General features: G+C 43.7%; 1 protein-coding gene across 1 annotated transcript in view; it reads left to right on the top strand.

The window, feature by feature from the left end:
- Positions 1 to 24610, top strand: part of DNMT1 (DNA methyltransferase 1) — a 60615-nt gene that overhangs the window by 14254 nt on the left and 21751 nt on the right. Inside the window, exons 7-19 of the mRNA XM_044443512.1 lie at positions 1175 to 1215; positions 4484 to 4535; positions 6224 to 6307; positions 6399 to 6508; positions 7239 to 7357; positions 12445 to 12537; positions 13041 to 13192; positions 14325 to 14512; positions 19677 to 19866; positions 21247 to 21344; positions 22627 to 22774; positions 23267 to 23382; positions 24179 to 24383. Coding sequence (XP_044299447.1) covers positions 1175 to 1215; positions 4484 to 4535; positions 6224 to 6307; positions 6399 to 6508; positions 7239 to 7357; positions 12445 to 12537; positions 13041 to 13192; positions 14325 to 14512; positions 19677 to 19866; positions 21247 to 21344; positions 22627 to 22774; positions 23267 to 23382; positions 24179 to 24383 — 1596 coding nt within the window. The remainder of the gene's footprint in view (positions 1 to 1174; positions 1216 to 4483; positions 4536 to 6223; positions 6308 to 6398; positions 6509 to 7238; positions 7358 to 12444; positions 12538 to 13040; positions 13193 to 14324; positions 14513 to 19676; positions 19867 to 21246; positions 21345 to 22626; positions 22775 to 23266; positions 23383 to 24178; positions 24384 to 24610) is intronic.

Genomic DNA, 24610 nt, shown 5'->3' with positions numbered 1-24610 from the left:
TGGAGTTCTGCTTCCACGCACTTGATTCGTGAGCTTTGTGTAGTTTGTCCAAAGAAGCAGCTTGCATTCATTGCAGGCAGGGAAGGAAGTCCTGCAAGCACAAGAGAGCCAAATTCCAGCTGGATCTTTGCATCCCTAGGCCAGTCTTCACTTGCATTTGATCTTGGTACTGTGATCTCTGGCTCACCTGTGGGACACACTCTGAACTCTCTGGCTTGTTGCCCAGACACTATTTCTGCCTCAGTAGTTTGGTTTTCCATGTCACTTTTATGATGTTTGCTTCACTGATTGCAGTTTCTAGTCTCTACCAAGCCATATGAGTTCCATTCTAGTGGGATTATTACACTTACCAGTGGGAGTAGCTTCTGAGCTGTAGAACCTGTTCTGTGACATTTTTCCTCACCTTCACCTTGTAGGGAGGAAGTCCATAAATTGTCCTTTATTTATGTATGTATTTATTGGATTTCTGTCCTGCATCTTGAGCCTCTCTTTCCATAGCCAGGGTGGTTGGTTAGCCATTATAATTTGGGGTAGGAGCAGCTATTTTTCAAAGTGCACCTATACAACTGTGTAGTTGTGAATAACCATCCAAAATGCATTTTGAAAACTGCATTCCTACACAGCGGTGCAGGCCTGCCTTGCTTTGGGGTTAAAAAGAAGAAATGTGAAACAGCAGCACAGATTTCCGTTTCTCCCACATTCACAGCACTCTGTCGTGGCTTATGGCATGTGCTTACACTATAAATGCAAATACCAAAGCACCCATGTCCTTTCATGCTCCTCTTCCAGCAGTCGCAACTCTGCGCATGGGCATGTGCAGCTGGAATTGTGTCATAACACAGCCAGTGCTGCCTCTTTTCATTAGCAGATGCCCACAGAACAGCAATTGCATTTGAAATATATATTGGCAGAGCAGTGCCTCAGAACAGAAGGGACTTCTCTTGAGATTTATGAAATCCTTTGTAACCATATAGATTTTTTATCTGCAAAGTGCTTGAAATGTATGCATAAAACTCAGAATTATTCTGGGTGGCGCAAATTGCATTTGGATTTAATATTGCTCCAGGGGACAAGGGAATTTATTGACTGTAGATGATGTGTACATTGTAGCTGCTAGAATCAAGCTTGCAGTTTATTTTTAAGTGGGCTGTTTGTCTTCTGCTTCCCTCTTAAGGAACAAGATGAGAAAAGAATCAAAATAGAAACCAAAGAAGGGTAAGTGCTGTCAGTGGGGCAGTCATGATCTGATCAGCTTTCTTCTTTCTGCATTTTTAACAAGGAATGTAGCCATTTAAAGGAACTCATAAAAACACAAACTTGTATAAAGAGTGTTTTCCTCTTATTTTCAGGAGCATATGTGAGGTCGGACTAAGCATTAGTGATAGGTCTGCCACAGAATACAGCAGCCATCTAGGATGAGGAGATGCCAAAGCTGGTAGGGTTTCTGTACCTTTAATAGTTGTGTAAGAGAAGGAACTTCAGCAGATGTAGCTTGTCATGCAAATAATAGCTCTCTTCAGCCAGTATTAACATGTGTGGCAACACACACAGACATTCACTTGCACACATTTGCCCTGAAGCTTGACATTTGGAACTTTTATTCTCCATAAGGCAATTTCGGGGTTGCACAATGTCTCCTTTGCATGGTGAATGCTCTTGGGACCTTTGGTCTGCATTGAGCAAGGCATGACATTTTGGTGCCAGCATTCAAAACTCCCGATCATAGACTTCATTGTGCAGTGCAGCCATTGTCTGCTTTCTTGCCTACCTTTCTGTTTTTTAAGTTTGCTTTGTCTTCTGTAGAGATAGGAATGTTTAGGAAACCTTGCTTCCCGCCATTGTTGCACTGGAAAGGAGAACCCAGCTGAGCTCTCCCTTCTGTTTTGAGCGTGGAGGGACCCCACTAGCCACTTTTTGTGCTAGAGAAGGATCAACAGTAATTTACCATGACACTTAACAGCTAGTGCGGTAGAAACTCTTGGGCAAGCTGTGTATATTTACGAAGAAGTAAATCCCATTGAGTTTTACTCCTAAACAGTGGTGTACAAAATTGCAGCCCTAAAATATCATTTATTAGTGTGGCTTGAGGCAGCAATACAACTGAGTATTTTCAAATGTCCACCAAAACAGAAGCCTCTGTCTAAAGAAAGGAGACACAGAGAAAATTCCAAAATAGTCATGTTAATTAATTTTATACTGCCCAACAGCTGAAGCTCTTTATTAACATGCCAGCCCTGTTGATTTCAATACATTGGCTCCAAGACATTGCATTGTAGCCCTGAGGTGCTCTTGATTAGCTGACTGAAAAGTGGCTGAATCTGAGATAATTATCTGTGCAGGAGCAGGGCAAGAAAAAGGAAGAAGCCGCAGCTCCCTTGTTGGCTTCACACTTTCCACCACCATACTGGAAGGAAGAATACCAAAGAGTCAAGAGTGGCAATGCTGGGGAAGTGGTGTTGTGGGGGTGGGCGGCGGAATGATGGCATACATGCAGTAGCAAAAGGAAAATGTGTTTAAGTTTACTGGCTTGGCCCACTGTTTTGGGACTTTGCTTTTTCTTCTCTTCTTTACTTCCAATTCCTCCCCACACCAGCTTCAAGAAGATAAATTGTGCAGGTGAAATGGGACATTCTCATATAAATTCCACTTTTTGCTGGAACTCTCACTCTTACAGAAAGTAAACTCAGAGAACTCTTCTGTGAAGAGTCACAACAGTGCTAACACAGTCAATAAATGCTCCTGAAACTATTACATGTTAGTGGTGACTGGGCATGGTTTACTGGGATTGTACCCAGCTTCTTGAAGCATTCCCAGTTATTGCAGCAGCTGGCTTTGCCCAGCACACAAGCAACTGAATGTATGTGTGATTGTACAGGAGCACAGGGTATGTTGCATGTGTGTACACAGACATGTGTGCGTACTAGTTTGCCACGTTTACATGAACACCTGAACAGGGCTTATGGCTGCTGAAGCTACTTTTTTTACAGCACTGTGAAAAGTGCAGGAGCTTCTCTTAACCTGGCAACTCTATAGCCACCTACCCGTGCAGTTTTGCTAATACTTAGGCTAATATCTCTCAGGAGTCAAGTGATTGTTTTGTTAATTGCAGGTCAGATTTCCTGGCTGTTTTGTAAAGCCATAGGTAAAAAGAACTTTGGCATTCTCCTGATGTTTTGAACTATAACTCTCATAATCTTGAACGTTGGCTGGGGCTGATGGAAATTTATATATTTGTGATAATTATATTGGGGTTTTTTCCTTCTTTCAAGGAACCCTGAGTGACTGACATGATCCCCCCCCCCATTTTACTGGAGCTACAGTTCAAAACATTGGGGGGGCACCGCAGTGCCTTGCCTGTTCCTGCCCCATGCTGTCCCTCAGTAAGAGCAATGACAGTGGCAGCTGCTTAGAAAACAGTGGAGCAAGTCCTGATCTTCACAGTGCTTTGGCAGTAGCATGTTCCTTTTCCCCCCTGTCTCAAAAGCAGGGAGGGCTGGGGGGCACAAACCTTTGTCTTGTCTGAGGAAAAGTGCACCTAGGTTGGTTTCAGCTACACTGTACCAAAATAGCTCTGAGAAGGAGAGGGGAATTTGCATATGGAAGAGCAGGGAATGTGTGATCTCACCTCCTGGAGAAGATTGTAGCCTCGCTAGGTCTGAAAAGGCCATGGGTGTGATAGAAAGCCCTCCCTTCTAAGGCAGGGTTTGGAAGAAAGTAGGGATCCAGATGCTTTGTCAACATGCCTGGGAGTTGAAGTCAAAAACATCTGAAGATTTACTTTCTTCCTACCCTGTTTTAAGGTGTGTTTACCTTGAGTATAGATTTAGTAGTATGCATCAACTGTTATGTTCCCCAGTACCTTTTTATCCCTTAGACCATATTTAAAACACAACAGCATAACAGGGTAGTACATTACCCTCTTAGTCTCTGCCCCATTTGTGAAAACTATAGTGCAGGATATAAAATTGCCAGAAAATTCAGTTTATTTGTTGTACCTGGGCATGTGTATTTGTTTTGAAGTTTTGTATGCTGCCTCTTGTTTACAGGAGCCCCAAAAAGGCTTACTGTATGGATGAGAAACATAGAAACAGAGCGAGTCAGAAGGGGCCTCCCGGGCCATCCAGTCTGACCCCCGGCTCCAGCCGGCTCTGCTCACGATATGCCCACCATGTGCATGTCTAGCCTATCCTTGGACACCCACACCAATGGGGCCTCAACCAGCTCCCGTGGAAGCCCATTCCACACCCTCAGGGTCCTAACTGTGAGGAAGTGCTTCCTGGAATCCAAGTTGAACCTTGGTTCCCTTAAGAAGCACATGCCAAGAAAAAAAGAGGAGGAAATCCCAAAAAATCAGAATACAGTGTTGCTGTTGGGTAATAGAATTTGAGTACTTGTTTTTTCAGAATACCATTCTTGTGATAGTTACTATTGCTCAGTTTGACTTATTGCGTGTGGGTGTATGTTTGTTTTTGCTTTTACCCAGGTTGGAGATCAAAGATGATGCAACCCAGGTTAAAACTGTGCCACTTGCTAAAGTAAGTAGGAATTTGCATTTTTTAAAAAATAGCTGATTATGCTATGTTGTGAGTGTTTCTGGGCAGCCCCGTCCCCAAATTATCTGAAGTACCATCAGTTATGGAAAAGACGGTTCTCTGACTTCCGAAACACAGATGCATCCAAAATGCAGAACAAACGTTAGGGCAGAGTTTTTACGTTAGAGGAAATTGAGCTCAAATATTCCTTGGTGGTTTTGCCCATAATTGCCATCACTTGGTCTTTGTTTCCAGTCTTTGAAAGCAGCATTATTGCAGGGTCATGAATAAGAAAGATGGCTAAGGGCACAATCCTGTAGACGTTTGGGCCTTACAGGAAAAAGACTGCAATTTTTAGCATTCCACAACTAGAAAGGACACTTCACAGCTTTCACAAAGTGAGCATGGCTAGCTAGGGAATGCTGGGAGTTGTAGGATTTTTTTCTTTCTGAATGTAAGTAACATTATGCCATAATTAATTTTGTACTGAAAGTACTTTATCAGTTCTGATTACTAAAGTGAACTAGAGCTTAAGAACTGGATTGGTGCAGTTGTTCCTTTCCCTCTCAAATAGGAAGCCATATTGCAGGACAGTTTTAGCTGTCAAATGTGTTTTAATTACCTAGTTCTGCCAGTTACTACAAATGCCACTTTTGCAAAAGCTGTCAGATTTCTGGCTAGATTTCCGTGATTCATAGAAAGTACATGGTAGCAGCCTCCAAAACTTGTCCCAGAGGACCTTATAACCACATGGAACATGGTCCTCCCTAGCATCAGGCCTTCATAGAAAGCTTCTTAGAAATGTAAAGAAGTGATAGAGGAGGAAACAACCGTATGAACAACAACCCATGTTTCTGCTTATTCATGTGGCTATTTAAAATTATTTTTGTTTGCAACTTTTCAAAGCTGCCCTGAAACTTTTTTCTTTTTTTGTTGAAGGACAGGTTATTATGTCGTGAAATAATGCAACTCCTTATGCCACAGAGTCAGGTGGCTGCCAATTTGGCTTCTGGAGATCTGAATTCACCCACTGAATGAAGGCCTGGTTTTATGCTTTTTGGGAAACCTTTTCTAAGAAGGCTGTTGCTGTTCTTCCATTCTTTAAAAAAAAAAACCTTATGGCACTGTGGTACTTGGTGGTTTTTTGTCCTGTCCCTCTTCCCTAGCAAAAAATTACTAGCTCCATCCAGGTCTTAGAATTGGCAAGTCTTTGAAAGACTCACCTAAACAGTGGGCATTTGAGGCTTCAATTCAATTAAAATGTTTTGTTTTGTTGAAATTTATAATAACAGAAAAGAAAAGAAAATTACAGTTGGTCATGTTGCTCTGGAATAAGGGTTTTTAAGCCTCTTTCTGCATCAAAGGGCAGCAACTACTGAAAAAGCACAATATTCCTCCTGCTCTGTAGCTTTGCAGAGCCTTCTGTAAGCTGACGACGTGGGATGTGTTTGACTACAACTCCTGTTTTCCCCCAGACAACTAATGGCCATGTGAGTTGTAGTCTAGCACATCCGGAGGGCTAGCTTACATAGGATCTGCTCCACACTTGTAAATACTGGTATTACCAGTCGTGTGCAAGCAGAAGTATTTTAGCTGCCGGTTTCCTAGTTGGCCTGACATTTCAGAAGCAATCCTTCCTTGAAGACAAATGACATGAGCTGATATAGTCCTGTTGCACCTTTTCTTGCCAGACCACCCCTCCCAAGTGTGTCGAGTGCAGGCAATACCTAGATGACCCTGATCTCAAGTTCTTCCAAGGAGATCCTGATGATGCAGTAAGTCAGTGCACATTTTGCAGCTGAAAGACAAGGATGCTGCCTTGCTGGAGTGCCTCCAGAGTAAATGCAGAACCTTGTATCTTCTCAGCTGGATGAACCAGAGATGCTGACCGATGAACGGTTGTCCATTTTTGATGCCAATGAAGATGGGTTTGAAAGTTATGAGGACCTGCCCCAACACAAAGTAACCTCCTTCAGGTGAGGCCTGGTGCTTATTCACTGTAGAGCAAGGTACAGGGTGGTGGGTAGATCGTCCATGAATCATCTCAGTCGGCCAGGTGACTTGCGCGGATGTGGGTACAGCCACTGTGTCATCAGCCCAGCTGTCCTGCATCACTTCATGCTGGGACAGGCACTGAGTTCTGTGCCTCTTCCAGCACAGAGAGGTCAGAACTGGCCAGCACCAGGGGGAGCAGCTCCTCCTCCTGGTGCTGGGTGAGTCCCTTCCCACCTGCCTGCATCTCCACTGGGGGATTCAATCACTGGGAAGTCTTGGAGGCCATTGAAACTTGACCAGTCAGAGTCTGTTGGGGAGCTGGCTGTAGAACATCAGGCGCCTCTGCAGGCTGCATGTGGAATCTCTGCAGGCTGGACGTTTCTCGTCCTTACTGTAAAGTCTAGTTTGACTGGAGGCAGTCATCAGTGTCAGAACCCTGGGAGCCATCTGCTGCCTCTCTTTGATACACATCATGTGGCAGAAAACCACAGCAGTGAGTTATGTCTTGAATCTCCACTCCAAATCTGTTTTTTGTTGGATGACAGTATAGTGGTATTACGAGCCTGGGAGGGAAAACATCCATGTGTTAACTTGCAGTGTGTCGACAGTTCTGTGTAGCTTAAAGGCACACTGGTGTTATGGATCTGGCTGTAATACAGGGCAAGGAAGCCATTGATCTGTAACTCTGCAGTTTTTCCCTTCTCTGTACAGTGTTTACGATCGGAAAGGTCACCTATGCCCGTTTGATACTGGTCTCATAGAAAGGAATGTTGAACTCTACTTCAGCGGTGCTGTGAAGCCAATATATGATGATAATCCTTGTCTAGATGGTGAGTACGACCTTGTACATGGGCTTTCTCTGTGGCAAAGGTGCACAGCCTGCAGCCCCTCAAGAGTGCTGTGACCACCACCACCAGCTGCTTCCCCACTGGCTGCACCCTTCCCCATCTACACATGGATCCTTCCTAGCAATTGTTAGCAGCAAGGAAAAAGCTCTCTGTACTGGGGCTGCCTGTGGAGGAGGGGTGTTTGCATGCATACATGCAGCCCTCAGCCCAGCATCACATGATGGCCTTGAGGCTGAAAAGGTTGTGCACCCCTGCAAAAGGGCCTCCTTGTTTCAAGGTTCAGGCAGCATTAACTTTACTCTGGTGCTTATTGCTCCTTTTTTTGGCAGCTTGAGATGTGCATTACAAGCTGGGTGCCTAGACTTGCAGTATGCTAAATTTGCTCAGCTGTTAGTTCTGATTCTTGCAGAGACTTCCAGATGGCTGAATTAACAGATGGAGCCTTTTAAGCAATTGTATTCTGATCTTCAGCTGTACTGAAAGTATTCATCTTAAGTAGTGATCGCAGTTACGTACAGTGAAGGCCAAATAGTGCCAGTTCTAACTTGGTAACCCTTTGTGTCTGCTTGACATGAACTGAGTGCCTGATGTAGGGCTTGGAAGCCATGCTGGCTGAAAATGAGGAGAGTGGTAGTCCAACTTGACCAAGGGCATCAGGTTAGAGTAGGCTTTTCTGGATAGTCTGGTCTGCCTGACTTGTAGGGGCATCTGCACCATGACTGCTCCTGAGCATTGCCCAGAAGGACTCAGCCTGGCCCCCCGGATCTTTTGCCTCTGGGAACCCCAGAGACTGCTTAAGCTTTTTAGTGTTGCAGCATATTTGCCACCAGTCACATTGGCTGGGGATTAAGAGAGTTGCCACCCAACACATCTGGGCAGCCCCAGCCGGAGAAAAGGCTGTACTAACAAGCAGCAGAAGGTTGGTTTGGGAAGTGTTCTTCCATCTACTTGCTGAAATGTCAAGCAGAGACTTAACACTGTGCTTCCTGGTTCCTTCCTGAGAAGAGATGGCATTTGCTTTTAAAGTGGGAAAGTGCTGTTTTCTTTAGTACGGGGATTTCAAAGTTTGGTCTTACTTGGTGAACAAAATATTTGAGGCTTTCTGAGGACAAAGACGAATCAGCTGGTAGAGTACACTCAGGGCTAATTTGTTTTACTGGGAAAGGAAGGAATTTCCCAGGGAGCCCATGCATGCTCTGGTGCCAGTAAAGATGCCTGAGGGAAAAAAAGCGGGTGGTTGAACTGTTCCTCTGGCTTGATTTTTTTCTACTTGACAGAGATACTAGAAGGGATGTCATCTTTCCCTATTGGTATTCAATTTATGTTTGAAAGTGCTGGCATGTGCTGTCAGACAAAACTCTAATATCTGTAGATTTGTGCATAACGTGTTAGAATATAAATTTATTCTGTGTGCTGATGATCTTCAACTGCTTATTTTGGAACTCTTGACATCAATTCTGGCCTTGATGCAGGTGACTAACCAGATACGTGTCCAAAATCATTATTCTGTTTACTGGTCAAAGCCAGAACTTGGAAGGAATACACCCCATACTGTGTTATCCAGTTGGCACATCAGATTGTTATGCTGAATTTATTACTGCAAATTCTTGTCCCAAGAGGCATGTCACAAATGATTAAGTTAAATTTGTATAAGTTGGTTAATGAGATCTCAAGGGACATTGACTGGAAAGCATCTATAAAGTTCAGTTTATGGAGTAAGGTAAATACACTTAAAATGAATGTAATACCTAGAATTGTTTGTGTTATATGTGGCATTCCTTTATATCTTGCAAGTATTTTCAGAAGTTTGTCTGTTTTGCAAATTATTATGGGGTGCCACTCGGAATATCCTTGAAAAGGAAGTAACTTTAGATCAAAGAGGGTGGGTTTGGCCTGAGTTTCCTTTATATCATGGGGCCTATTTGTTGACTTGTACTAGATTTTGGTGTTTTCCCTTTAGATTCCTCTCTCTGATCTGTTTTGAAATCTTCATCTTGGAGCCTTTGCACAAGTGGATTGCTTGGGCTGTCACCATAGATAATGTCCCTCATTCAGTTGTGGTGGCCAGAGAGCAACAGGCATATGCTTTCATATCAATTGCACTTAACATATTTTCACATGCAAAATTAACCTTAAGGGGAAATTCAGATTTGGGCATTGGCGAGAAAGTTTGGCAGACCTGGGCAGATATGCTGATTTTTTTCTTTGGATCAGCTTGCCAGTCCTGATGATAATTTTTTTGCCATCCCCTGCTTTGCAGACTAATATAAACCCTCAGATATGACCTCATGGCAATACATTACATTTGTTAGAATCTAGCTTTCGTCTCGTTGCTTTTACAGCTTCAGAATTGCTTGTGTTATTGGAGGTATTGATTGGAGCTGGAAAAATACATCAGCCTACCATTTATGTTTATAAGTATTTAATGTCAGTGAATCAATATGACACCTGAAGTCTCAAGCAGGAACAGAATAATGAACTGAAACATCTCCCACTGCCCAGACAGTGGAGTTTTTCATTATTACATCTCACAAGGGAATACAGATCTCAGGCTACACTTAGCAAAAATTAATCTTTCAAGGATATTGATGCTACAATGTGTCTTTAATAAGGGTTTGCTGAAATAGGCCAATTGTCGGAGGTATAATGCTGCTAATGCTTGTCTTCTTTATATGTTTTGGCAATGCCAAATGGCAGGTTCCTTTTGGGAGGAGGTAATAATCCAGATAAACCTTGTGATAGACAGTTCTTTAATATTTAATGATATGCATGTTTTTTTGAATTACCTACCTGTCTCTTGGAATCAAACACAAGGCCAATGTAAATGGATTTCCCGTACCCTTTTGAAAGCTAAAAGACTAATACTGCAATATTGGAAAGATAAACAATTGCCTATTTAAAAATGGGTGGAGGATGTAATGAAATTTTCTGGTTTTGAACAAGTGACTTTTAGGCATAATGAACAAATGGATAACTACATGGATATGCAGTGCCTTTCTCGAAGTATTTGCATAATATTAATGACAATAGTATATCCTATTACAGGACGGTCTAACTTTTTGTACCTCAAGGGCCACATGAGGACTTCAACACTGAACCCGGGAACTGCACAATGAATTACATTACCATATAGTAAATTAAAGTGTTCCCAATATATTTAATTTAATAGACACAATTAATATATCTAACCATTAAACAAGGGAGAAAACCAATATGAAGTCTCAGAGTTGGCTTGAGAATGCTTTGTGGGCCAGTGATCCCTGCATAGTTCACAGGCAGCTCCTCCCCCAACCACAGCCCAAGCACAATGACCGCTTCTCTGGGGTGGTCTGTCCTTTCCTTCCTTGCTTCTCTTGTCCAGAAGCTCTACCATGTGACCCCATCCTTCCTTCTTGGAATTGGTGTGCTGAGCCTCTTGTACTTGAGCTGAGAAATTCCCCAGCGTGCCCTCCCACTCTTGCCGATGAGCGCAGAGCTGCTCGGCTCCTGGGCACCTTTGCACTCATTAGCTGGACTGACGAGGGACCTGCTGGGGTGCGCTCTCTTGAGGCCGCCTGCCTGTCCCGCTCTCTTCCTGAGGGAGCTGCTCCAATGAGTGAGTGGGGCACTTTGAAAGGGCAGCTCAAGGCCCTCCACATGGGGACTGGGCAGCCAAAAACAGCTTGGTGTTGCAGCAGAGAAGCGAGGAGCCTGTGCCAGCCACTCCCAAGTGCTGCTTGGGCACGCCTGGGACGCGTGCCAGTGGCCAAGGACAGCACAGCAGAGGGGGTGCTTGCCACTTTTGCAGAGTGGAATACTGGCTGTGGGACTTCATGTGATCTGTCACCCAGGTTCAGGTGTCACAACAACCCACTACGCTCAAAATAGAACCCCAAACAGCCCATGGATTCTCAGCATGGCTGGTCTGCAAAACGCTACCCACAGTGGGTACCCTGCACTTGTGTTTGTATGACACAACAACCAGCTGCTGATTATCATCACTGATTAACCAGTCAGTGCCATGTGAACCCAATTGATGACCTAGTTGGGACAACATGAGAACACCCCCCTTGTTTGTGATCATAGATGGGTTGTTGTGTGGTGTGTGACTGAGGGCAGCTTCACCAAGCATGGCTTCTTGTGTCAAACGTAGTACCCTCCAGTGCTCATGGCTTGTGCTAGGGTTGTTGTTACCCATGTGAGGTTATCATGGTCATTCTTGCTGGCAGCCTGAAAGGAGACCTCTCAAGCCACTGGCCAAGATGGTCGGGATCCACCACTTCTTGACAAAGGGTCCTTGGCCCACTCAGCATGGCAGAGCAGACACTAGTTGTGGCTGCTGGAGAGGTCTACTCTTGGGCATGAGGTGGGAGGAGGTGAGGGTGCTGGGTTCATTCAGTGGCCACAGCATGACCTCGGGGACAGGCAGCAGTGCCAGGGGATTGGGCATGCCTGCCTCCTGCCCAGTGATCCCCTTGGCAGTGCTGCCCCATGTCCTGCTGATGAGCACAAGGGCGCTCAGCTCCTGGGCTTAGTGCTTTGTGCTTCAGCTGGAGTTGTGCAGGGCCACCAGATCAGCTGGGGAGAGATTGTCAGGCTGGTGGCCCCGTGCTGCTCCAGCTGATTAACATGAAAGTGCTCAGGACTTTTGTGCTCATCAGCAGGAATGGGCAGGACATACTGGCACGAGTTCTCTCAGGGCCACCAGCCCAAGCCAAAGAGAGCAGGACAGGTCGGTGGCCTTGAGAGAGCTTGCTGCAATCGTGCCCATTCCATTGATGGGATCTGGACTTGGGGTGGGGCAGTGGTGGGGTCCAAGTGGCAAGAGGGCTGTGGGACAAGGCCTCGGGGGCTGCAAGCGGGCCACGTGTTGGTCCGCCCCATTTTATAATATGCTGATAAATAAGGATATGTAATGTATATGTAACCAGTACTATGAGTCTTTTTTCTTAAATAATACTCAAATGTTGCGGTGGGTGTTTTTGTATTTGCATTTATGGTATGGTTTCATTGTTTTTGTTATTTTTCATAACAAAAATAAATATTAAAATAAATACTAAAAAACATCCCCATTCTCCTCACTGATTCAGGAGGTGTTCGGGCCAGAAAGATGGGCCCCATCAATGCATGGTGGATCACTGGCTTTGATGGAGGGGAGAAAGCCTTGATTGGTTTCACCACAGGTAAGTTGAACAAGGACATGCTGGAGAAACCAGTGGCATTGATCGAGTTGCCAGGTTGGCCAGACCCATTCCCCTTGCATCAGGACTGTTAAACCTCAGGCCTGTGGACCAAATCTGTAAGAGGCTAGTGCCCCATGTTGGTCGTCTGGATTTCCCCAGATGGCCATGCCCTTTCCCTTTTGCTACTCATTTGGAGGTTTCCTAGCTTTTGCACGCTTCCCCTCCCCCCAGTGTGTCTCCTAACTGGCAGCCAGAGTTATAAGTTAAAATATACTGGTGTTATTTGTTCTTCTCTTTTTACCTCTGGCTCCCACTCTCTGCTGGAGCATGTCCCACAGGGGCTTCTCCAAAATGGGATTTGGCCCTCAGGTTGAGAGGTTTGACATGCATGGTTTCGGTGGTCACACTTAAGTTCCTAATCAGTCAGCTCACGCCTAGTTGTGTGTATGCATCCATAGCTCAAGTCACATGCTCCAGACCACATACTTGCGTTTGTATTCTAGCGTTTGCGGATTACATCCTAATGGAACCGAGTGAGGAATATGCCCCCATCTTTGCACTGATGCAGGAGAAGATCTACATGAGCAAGATTGTAGTTGAATTCTTGCAAAATAATCCTGATGTCAGCTACGAGGACTTGCTGAACAAGATAGAGGTTAGTTAGATGCATCAGAGGAGCTATGTTTTGTGTTTGTATGTAAGAAGAGGAGGAATGCCAGCTTCTCGTACTATAATCATGGTTTTCAAAATGGATGTTGCAGTCCTGAGGAGCTGCAAAAGCAATACTGAATACTGGGTTCATCAGACCTTCAGCGATGCAAAACTGTGGTTTAGCTGGGAATGGAAGTCAAAGGTCTTTACATCCTGTTGTTACCTTGGAGAAGTTGCATTGTTCCGTAGTGGAGAATGGGGTTTGTGTGCGTGATGTCCCAGGCTCCATTCCTAGCATCTCTTGCCAAAGGTTCCCATGTAGCTTAATGGAGACTTCATGCATCATATCCCTGAAAACAGCAGCCAGCCTTTGAGTAAACGAAAACAAACTGGTGGAATAGCTTCCTTTGAAACCATGAAACTGCTCCTGCATTCCATAGAGATACTTGCAGAAAATGGTTCATTGCTATCTTTCCCAATAGAAATGTTATATGACTTAAAACTCATTTTGATTTTATTATATTTCTATCTTGCCTTTTCCTGCAAAGAATCCTCTCCTCATCAGACTGGGAATTGACAGCTGTTCTAAAGTCATCCATTTAACTTCATGGATGCATGGCAATGAGAACCCAGGTCTCCTGAGTCCCAGTCCAACACTAACAGTGGCTCTCATAACCTGTTCATAAAATAAATTGGTAGCACAAATTGGTCGGCTTCAAATTTGTGATTAGCCCTATTTAAGGGAGTTGTGATAGGAATACTATATAGATAATATATGTAAAGTTTTTTTGCTGTGCTAAATTTACAATGAGCTTGTCTGTCCTTCTCCCACTGCCTCCTCTTCCTTAAAACATATTTATTATTTCAGTTTATATTAGCCCACAAGTGGACTCTCTGAGCAGCCTATAAATATCTTATGAGGAGGGTTATTCTGAGAGCAAGAACCACCCTGTGAGCAGCAAGGTTGAGCAAGAGTTTGCGCCTGGGTCTCTCCACTGCTAGTCCTGGCCCACTAGTCCTGCCACTCCACTAGGCTGCCTTTCCAGCTGGCTGAACAGCTGCCATTGCAGTGACTTTTCTTTCTTGCTTTTCTGCTTGGAAACAACAGAATGGTTACATCCTGTAATTCTTTCCAGACCACAGTCCCACCTGCCGGGCTGAACTTCAACCGCTTCACAGAAGATTCCCTCCTCCGACATGCCCAGTTTGTGGTGGAACAAGTGGAAAGCTATGACGAAGCAGGAGACAGCGATGAGCCTCCTGTTCTCATCACACCCTGCATGAGAGACTTGATAAAGCTGGCTGGAGTCACACTGGGAAAGAGGTACAGCAGCAGCAGCAGGTTGCACCCTGGACCAGAGACAGGTTTCCTGAAAAGGAAAGGCCAGCAGCTTCTTATGAGAAATTGTTCTTACTTTGCTAGGGATTAAAGAGGACTTTGCATTCTCTGCTTTTAAAATGAGCAACAAAAGCGGTCTTGGGGAGGCACAGGTTGTTATGCACAGCACTTACCCCCTGCCCCAAATCCAGCCATTCCAGTGGCTTTTTGTATTTCAGTCCATGTTGCCTGACAGGCCATTGGCGCATATCCAATGGCACATATCCATTAGCCTTTTACAGGGCTAAAAGCTTTCTGTAAAAAAGGAAGGTTCCATGGAAACAGAATTCTGCATCCCCTAGCATGTTCTGGCCCATATATTCCTACCGGTAGTCATGTAGAACTAAGTCGGACTGTCCTGTCTGAAGATGAGGATGTAGCTGAGCAGTTTCTAGGTAACTAGGGTTCCCTGCTCGTGCCTCTATCCAAATGGATCTTCTTTCTAGCCTGGGCCAGTTTGCGCAGAAGTGGCAGGCAAGTGTGTGGGGATGCAGAGGGATGCAGAGACCCCAGTTGTTCTCCATGCCTGTAAGCAGTGAAAGATTCCACTGAGGCAGTTCACTTGGGGTGGTGGTGTGCGGCTTTAGGTTTTCTTAGCACAGAATGCCCTTGATACTCTCTCTGAGCTTACCTGGTTCCCACTTAGAATCAAGGCCTGGACCCTTTTCCCCAGAACTGTGCTCTCCTGATCTGTTGGACTAAAGAGCCCATCATCCTGACCAGTTCTGCTTGTCTGGCTCCCATGTGAAATTAAGACCTAGGTCAGCATTTCTTAACCTGTGTCCTCTTGTAACGCTGGTCTACAAGGAGAAAGCCTCAGAAATGAAAGTAGCTACATTTTACCAGAATTGGGACACTAATAAAGGAAAAGTAAGTCCCGAGTATTAATTGGCTCCCGTTTCCAAGATACAGCTTCAGGTACATATTGCATCAAAATAATTCAAAATTACAAGGGGGATGTGTGATTGTGCTCCATAACTTTTCTGCAAAATGTGATACAGCAATGAGAATGGTCATTTAGTTCACTCTGTGAAATTAGATGTGGTTCAGGAGGAGCATATGGTGGGCTAAAGTTTGGGTCCACTGACATCGACAGCCCCGGATCAGTTGCATCCTGCTCATCGTCTTTATCATCATCGGAGTCTAGAGAGTAGGATTCTGGTGGATCTGGAATTGGCAAGTCCTCACCATGGGGTACAGGACGCAGTGCGGATGGAATGTTTGCATGTTCCACGGTCCACTTTTTCTTTCTTGAGATCCCTTTTGCAATTGGGGGAACCATGCAAAAATAGCAGTCACTACTATGATTGGTGGGTTCCCTCCACACCATTGGGACCACAAAAAGCATGGACTTTTTCTTCTTCATTTTTTAAAAATAAGTTTTATTTGAATTATAATCCTAAAAAACAACAAACTACAAAAAACATCCATCATCAAAAAAACATCGAGCCTGCTGGGTCAACCCCCACACCCTTCTTTTCCCATTTATAATAACTTTAAAAACATATTTAAATCTATGCAAAGTCCCGTTTCTCTAGCCAATAATAAAAAGAGTCCCAAATTTGATAGAAGTCAATATCTTCCTTCTCCTTCAATGATAAAGTCAATCTATTTCTGCACAGTCCAGGATTTTTTTTTTTTTTTTTTTAGAATCAATTCATCGATGGGTAGTTCTTCACTTTTCCAGTATTCTGTGAATACAATCATCACCACAGTGATTACATATAAAATCGAATACATTTCTTGTTTACTAATATCCTCCAGTATAATGCCTAATAAAAAAAACTTCAGGTTTAAAAGCTAAGGATTTTTATAACATTTCCACAGGCCATTTATGTATTTTAATCCAATAGTTTTTCACATTATCACAAATCCACCACATATAGTAAAAGTACCCAATTTATATTTATACTTCCAACATCCATTTAACATATTTGGAAACATCTTAGCTAATCTATTTGGCGACAGATATCATCTATAAAACATTTTGTACAAGTTTTTTTATACAAAGTTGCCAATATTACCTTGATATTTCTCTCCTTCAGCTATTACCACTTTTCTAATTCAATATTATATCCAAAATTTTGTGCCCACATTATCATAGTTTCCTTAATCTATTCGTCTCTCATTTTCCTATCAAGTTTATACAATTTTATCTTTAATTTTTCCCCCACCGATGTTAATGATTTTCTAATATAGTGACTTAAAAAAGAACCATGTGACTGAGCCTTCTCATACCACATATAAACGTGCCAATCCAATTGCAAATCATTTCCTTTAAAATACAAAATTCTCTTATTTCTTCTTTACACCCCTACCTCTTCTCTCTTCCTCCGTTTTCAGTATCTGTACTTGTTGTAAATCAGTGTCCACTTCCAGTGTCTGTACTTCTTGTTGTAAGTCAGAATGATATGTTGTTAATTTCATTGGTTCAACATTTATCCCCCCTCCTTTTGAGGCACCCGGTTCTTCCTCTTGAAGCATACTTCTAAGTTTATCATAAAACTCTTGTGCCTTAAAAGTCGAGTCCAATTTATATCTTGTAAAGTTCCAGATGAAAAATATTCCTTCTGTCATTCTCCACCAAAGCATAATCTTGCTCAAATAGTTAGGTACCTTCTTCATCTCTAGTATAACAGGCAAATCCCATAGTGACTTGTTTGTTTGCTTTATTAATTGTGTCTCTTTATCTACAGTTTCAAGTTTCTCATGTGCTTGTATTTTTTGGGCATTCTGTTATCAACCCACCAATCGGGTTGATACCTCCTTAATAGAATTATCCAGTTTGTCAGGACGTTCTCTTTGTTCAATTAAAATGCTTTCCTGTCGTGTTGACATCGCCTCTTGGGATACTTGCAAAGCTGTTAAGGATGTCTGTATCTCCAAAAGCATCATTTGTAGCTCTTTTTGATATTTTTCAACATCTGCCGCTTTAGGCTGATGAGTAGGACTCTGAGCAGCTGATGTAGGAGCCGAAGAGGAGGAAGAATATATTTTTTTCATGATGATAAGAGTTTGTTTGTTTGTTTTTTTTTTTTTTTTTGGCAAAAATTACCAGACAACAACAGAGAAATAGAGAAGAGAAAAAAGAAAAAGAAAAAAAAAGTAGAAACTTGCTATAAATCCAATAACTACAGGGTGGCAGCAAAGGGCTATTTTTGCCTTCAGAATGACGTCACAAGTTCTTGGCATGAAAGTTATTGTGAGGAAGGATCAAAATGGCCAATCAAAGGAAGTTTTATCTTCTATCATTCATTCCACAGTAATTATTTATTCTAATTCTTCGCCCTTGGGGAGGTTAGAATAAAAAAAAAGATCTTTCTCTCTAGCCTCAAACTTTCCAAAAGAGCCTTGGTTCCTCTCCCCCAGATCAGTCACCACTTGAAACTCCGTGGGGGGAGGAAGAATTCGTCCCTCCGTCAAAGGGCTTATCTTTTCTTCTTTATGCCAATTAACAACTGGAGCAGATCTTCACGGGTAGTATTGAGAAGGGGAAAAAAAATAGAAATGCTCACCCAGCAGGTCCGATGAACTTCTAGATATTATTCTGATGCTTTTATACCCGGTCGTCTCTGGCTTGTAGGGAGCTGCTCTCTCCCCTGTGTTGTTTGAACATATAAAGCAACAATAATGAGGGCCCAACTCTTGTCCTAATCCCCTATTTTGCATCCAAAATATAGGTGGTATGGCTTTTTTACCACTGCCGTCATACTGCACTTTTGAGATGCAAGTGTAATCTCGCCACAAATGTAGCGGAAGTTACCTGTGGCATTGTTTACACAGTTTCGAGGCAGCTTGGCTTATGAGGAAAAATATCATGCAACTGTTCCTTGGAAATGTTAGGCAATGACACTTTCACAAGCCACCAGATGTAACTGTATGATGCGTAGATCTGACCAAGACAAATGTACCTTGCAATAAAAGAACAATAAATTACAGTTAGGTAATAATCTTTAGTCTCAAAGTGAAGATAAATTATACACTTCCATGTGGTACCATTTTCATTGTTCTACTGTACTTTGCTGAAAAGTTACGAGGCATCATGATCATCAGACACCTCCCTCCCTTGTAGGCAAATATACGTGCCTATGTATAAATCTTTATTGTGAAATATCTTGAAAACTTTAGCCAAGCAGCACCTTTATCACCTGTTTTCTAATTCATCTAATCAAAATATGTAAGAATTAGCACATTTTATATTGGAGGTCAATGATTTCCCAAAATTTGTAGACCAGTGTAATCTTGAACTTCAACCCCCACCATCTGGAAGGTACCAGGCTGGGAAAAGCTGACTTAGTTCATGAGTGAGGTAGTAAACTTTCCTCCATGCTGTAGTCCAAGAGATCAGGAGGGAACCAGGTTGGAGAAGACTGAGCTGGTTCTTGGTTGAAGTGGTAAACCTGCTTCTAGCTTAGAGGTGAGGGCCATATCTGATGGGACACTCTCCTGTGCCAGCTATTCCATGCTGTCCATGCTGGAGAGAAGCGCTTTTCTCTCTGACACGATAGCCTTCCCTCCGCAAGGACAATATTCAGTCACTTTGCAGTTTGAAGGAATGCAGCCTGGCTGAAGGTCTGGCACCTCAACAAGGATCGACTCTAAGTTACTATCTGTTCAAAAGGGCTAGGAAGGCAGGACATTGGCTTATATTGAGTGAGAACACCAATCTACCTAGTTCTACGTGGTTTCAGGTGAGACTGTTTCTCAGCATTACATGGGAATTTAACCTGGAACCTGTGATGCAGGACGCATGTTTTGCTCCTGAGCTACAGCCACTTATAGTTAAGCACTTTGCTATCTGAAGAGCAACTCAGATGAATGAACATTTCTCCTGTCCACAGGAGGACAGACTCCTAGAAATGGGACTATATGTAGAGCTGAAACATATATTAATTGTAATAAGAATAAGATATTAACCCAGCATGCCCGATGTCTCTGGAATAATTGTTGTTTTTAAATTAGTAGAGAAAATAATTAAAACATTAAAAAAGGAAGACAGACTCCTGTAGTCACTTTGAGAGAAAGAAGGGGAAATCCATTTTGTTCCAGGTTATTGTGGATCCAGCTGAATGCTGCTGGTGTGTATTTTCTCATGGTTGTTCTCTTCCAGGCGAGCTGCCAGAAGGCAGGCCATCAGGCACCCCACAAAAATCGATAAGGAGAAAGGGCCCACCAAAGCCACCACCACCAAGCTGGTCTATTTGATCTTTGACACTTTCTTCTCAGAGCAAATAGAGAAGAATGAGAAGGAGGAGGACAAGGAGAATGTGATGAAGCGCAGGCGCTGTGGCGTCTGTGAGGTAACTATGCAGTGAGGCTGTCTTGCTGGTCCAAACCTTGCTTTGCCTGCATAAGGCCAGTGGTTGCATGCATGGGGGACAAAAGGTTCTAGCATTCAGGGAGCAAAGCTTCCGTGTCTTTGGTAATTCACTGGTCTCTATTTTACTGAAACCTTCCCTTTGCTTTTCTGCCACTGCATTGCTCCTAGGCGAGCCTTCTCAAATTCTGCCAACACAGAGCTGCCTGTTTCACAACAAAGTATGCAGATTAAGCTCAACCTCTCATGGGGTTTGCATGACGTGGTCTTTCCTAACCCCATGTCTTTGATATGTGTTGGACTGCAGTTGCCATCATGCCTTCCAGCATGGTAGTAGGCAGGCTTAACAGAGTGCTTTTATTTGAAGCAGGAAAGGCAGACAGAAGCTAGGCTATGCACTGCTGCACTCTTCCCTGACCCTGAGTTTCTATCACTAAAGGACAGCAGGGGAGAGTTCCTAATTCTGAGGAAGAATTTCTAGATATGCTTGCAGATTTCTGTAAATAGCGGCTAGAGAAGGCCACTATGATGTGCACCAAAATTGGTGGGACACACTCTGACCAGGTGCTGTTAACTCTCAGCTCCATCAAAGAGAACAGGACGGAAACTGAAGAAGAATAAAACGTGTTTGTGATCTGCGAATTGAGTCTCATTGCTAGGTCCTTCCTGACAGGTTCTTAAGATATGCCCTTTTTTGGGTGGCAGTGGGTGGAGGGGAGGAACATTCTGCTCTGTTAAGTAGAATTCAGGAGTGGGGAACCTCAGGCATGGGGACCAAGTCTGGCTTTCCAGTGCTCTGCAGGGGGCCCTGCCCTCTTTCCCTGGCCACACCCCCTTTTCCTGTACAGTGGATTGTTCAGTGGCTTCCCAGCTTTTTGCTGCTGCTAAGACTTAATTATTCACCACAGGAACTTTAAACTGCAATAAATTGGTATTTTGGCCTCACCCCTTTTGTGTTTGACTCCATTCCTTTGCCTCTTGTCCTCCCACCACTGGATTGCAGTCCCTTCCCAAGCTTCTCCAAAGTAGAATTTGGACCTTGGGTAGAAGGTGGCTTACAAAAAAAATGTTTAATGCCATTTATGCCATAGTGGATGATTCCCTCATTTTACTGAGGATCTGTCCCTCATTTCAGAGATCATGTTTTTGAGGTTGCTAGTAATTACCACTGATGGACAGATGGGTCAGTATTTCCTTTTCCTATTGGTTAACAGTCTCCTGTTTGTGCATCAGTTCACACTGGATTGTGAAATGTCTGTCCAGCACTCAAAGATGCAGGTAGCACTAGTGTGAGGGCTCATTGGGCAACAGAAGGGTCATGTTGTCTGTGTTGACTGAACTCTTTACTTTTTTCTCTATCCAGGTTTGCCAGCAGCCAGAGTGTGGCAAATGCAAAGCTTGCCAGGATATGATTAAGTTTGGTGGCAGTGGGAAGTCAAAACAGGCCTGCCAACAGCGAAGGTAGCTACATGACCCTTGTCTTGATGTGCCAGGTGCTAAATGTTTGGGATGGGCAAGCCAGTGACTGACCTGAACTGTGAATTAGCTAATTCATTTGTTGGTTTGTTTAGTATCCTGCCTTTCTGCCAAAGAAAGGCACTCAAGATCACTAACAATAACTCCCAGGTTAAAAACAAAACCTTAATTAAGACTTACAGGAAAACAAAGAAATTAAAGAGAAACTAAATGCACAAGAGTAAATAAGCCAACCAGTTAAAGGTCTGCTTAGTAGCAGACCAGTTTGAATGCCAAAGTCCTGTCTGAGTCAAAAAGGTTTTGCCTGCCAGCAGAAGGATCACAGGTAAACCACCATCATGTACACTCTTGCTTTGTCAGCTTAAACTGTCCCACTGCAGCATGGGGATTGTAGGCTTTGGAGAGCAGCAAAGAGCCTAACCTGCTGATGTGACTCTCAGCCTAACTTTCCTCTCAGGTTGTTGAGAGGACAAAAGGAAGGAGGAGGACAATGTAAAAGGCAGGACAGACATACATCCTACATTCTACAAAGGCAGGATAGAATACATAAAACTCTTTTCAGATAAGATCTTTATCTTTTCAGATAAGAGGCTGAAAACCTCTCATCCTTAAACAAAATACATGAAAAGTGGTACATATGTAAGCTGCTTAGGGATTTTATTACGTTAAGCGGTATATAAGTGCTAATGGATAATCATGTTGGCTCTTGAAATATAAGGCCATAAAAATTTGAAATTAATGATAACTGAACAATTACAAATGTAAGCTTTATTGCTTACATCCTTGTTTTCTGTCTCTGAGCGGATGCATTTCTCTTCATTCCCATGTCTACAATAACAAGAGCTAGTTTAATTTTCAATGAAAAATAAGACTGATTGTCTCATGAGCTGTACCATCCTGGTACCCTCCAAATGTTTTGGGCTACAATACCGCCTGTCCTTTCTAGCCATTGGCAGTGCTGGCTGGGCCAACAGGAGCTGGATTCCAAAACATCTGGAGGGTGCCAGGTTGAGACAGACTGTCCCATTTGAAAGATCTCCAGAAGGTGTTCAATATTGCCAAGTGTCCAGAATTGTAATGATGGGGGGAAATGCAGTGTAAAACTTTTAAAGGTGCAGTAGATGAATATAGTATTTTGGTTGTGGAAATTTGCATGAAACATTTGGAATTGGGTGTTTTTGGTGGGTGGAGGCAGGCAAGAAGCTGGATTGGTAAAGCTTCATTTCTTAACTGCACATGTGCTGTGCTTGTTTTTGACTTGTTCTAGGTGCCCCAACCTGGCTGTGAAAGAAGCGGATGAAGATGAAGAGGTGGATGACAACATTCCTGAAGTGCCCTCCCCCAAAAAGATGCTGCAAGGAAGGAAGAAAAAGCAAAGCAAGAACCGAATTTCCTGGGTGGGAGACCCTGTCAAGGTATCTCCCTGCCTGAGAAAGGCCATGCATTAAGGCAGCTTGAAAAACAAGTAGCTTTGGGTTCCCCTCTTGACCTGTGTGTGAGTTGAGCTGCTGTAGGTTTTGTTGGATTTTGTCTGTCATGCTCCACTTGACATTGTGTGGATTGCTAGATCACTATAGTATCAGACAGTGTGCAAAAAGGCCTGATATCCTATTTAAATCACTTGTGATTCAGAAACATCATTTGGCCCTTTATTATTTTCTGCATGATGTCTAGAATTTGCTTCTTAAAAAAAGAAGTCATTCAGGGAACTAAAGATGCAGTAGTTCCACGCTGTGAGCCTGATTTCTTTTGTCCATGATGTAATCTCCCTTTTGTCAAGAAAAAAAATTCTGAGATGGTGTGATGGCAGTGCAATTAGGAACCCTGTGTACTTGTTGTGTAGGCTTCAAGACCCCTGTTTCAACACTTGTCCTGTTAGTAGCATGTCTCCCTTTCTCTGCCTACAGAGTGATGGTAAGAAGAACTACTACCAGAAGGTGTGCATTGACTCAGAGACCCTGCAAGTTGGCGACTGTGTTTCTGTCAGCCCAGATGACCCCACGAAGCCCCTCTATCTGGCAAGGTCAGTCAGCCTGGAAATAAACATGCTGTTCAGAGCCAGCAAGCACTCAAACTTAAAGTGCTACCACAACATGGATAAAGGCTATCTAGGAATCTTACATCAGTTTTTTTATCTGGACATAACAGTTGCATGATGGACTGATGAGGAGGATAAAAGGCCTGTATGCTTTTACCTAGGAGAAAGCTCCATTGAACACAATGGACCTGGCTTCTGAGAAAGCATGTAAAAGATGGCTACACACACGCAAAGGCATGTGTGTGCCGAGCATGGTAACAAGTAAAAAGATGATCTGCTGACTATTATAGTGCTTCTTGATCATCAGAGGTGTGTATCCACATGTTCTGAATGCATGTGTGTCTCTTTCTGGGAACTATTCGAGTGTAGTCTCAGTGAAGCTGATTTTTTAACCTGAGACTGAAATCCCACCTCAATCAAGAACTCGCTTGAGGGGGCCTCGTGTGATCTCCCCTCTCCCAGCCTTAGCCCATCATGCCCTGACCTACAGTATGTGCAGGTGGGAATGTCACTGACCCTCCTTCGCAGAGCTGCCTGGAAGGATCCCAGCTAACCTTTGGAGAATCCCATCACTCTTGGACTTGCACAAAATTAGAACAGAGGATGCCTCTTCCTTCCCTCCCCCAAGTGCTCTTCCATGCCTTCTTGCCAGCTGGGCCTCCTTCCCTGGGAGCACTTGGGACAGAGAGAAAAGGGGATTTCAAGCAGTGGGAGAACTTTGTAGCGAGTTTGTTTTGGATCTCATTCTTTCCCCTTCCTGCCTCCTCTCTGCACCCCCCAGAATCACAGCCATGTGGGAAGATGCTAACAACGAGCCGATGTTTCATGTCCATTGGTTCTGCCGTGGTACGGACACCGTCCTGGGAGCAACCTCTGACCCACTGGAGCTCTTCTTGGTGGATGAGTGTGAAGACATGCAGCTGGCTTACATTCATGGCAAAGTCAATGTCATTTATAAGGCTCCCTCAGAAAACTGGTCCCTACAGGTACATTCTTCAATGCTGCTGTCCCTCTCTGGGAAGGTAGACTCCAGGCTAACAGCAGTTCACGAGCTAAGAGAATGCCCTGATTTTCCTGATTCTCCGGCTTTGGGAGAACCCTGGGAAAGCTGCCCTTGGGATGCCCCTGCTCTGCAGAAGAAAAACCACTGGGCAGTTTTCCATTCCTCTCCTCCCTTTCAACCAGGCATGGGCAACCTTTTTCTCTCAAGAGT

Source organism: Varanus komodoensis, unplaced genomic scaffold (genome assembly GCF_004798865.1).
Source record: "Varanus komodoensis strain SLA01 unplaced genomic scaffold, ASM479886v1 scaffold42, whole genome shotgun sequence".
Lineage (NCBI taxonomy): Eukaryota > Metazoa > Chordata > Lepidosauria > Squamata > Varanidae > Varanus > Varanus komodoensis.
This window is presented reverse-complemented; position numbering and strand designations above follow the sequence as displayed.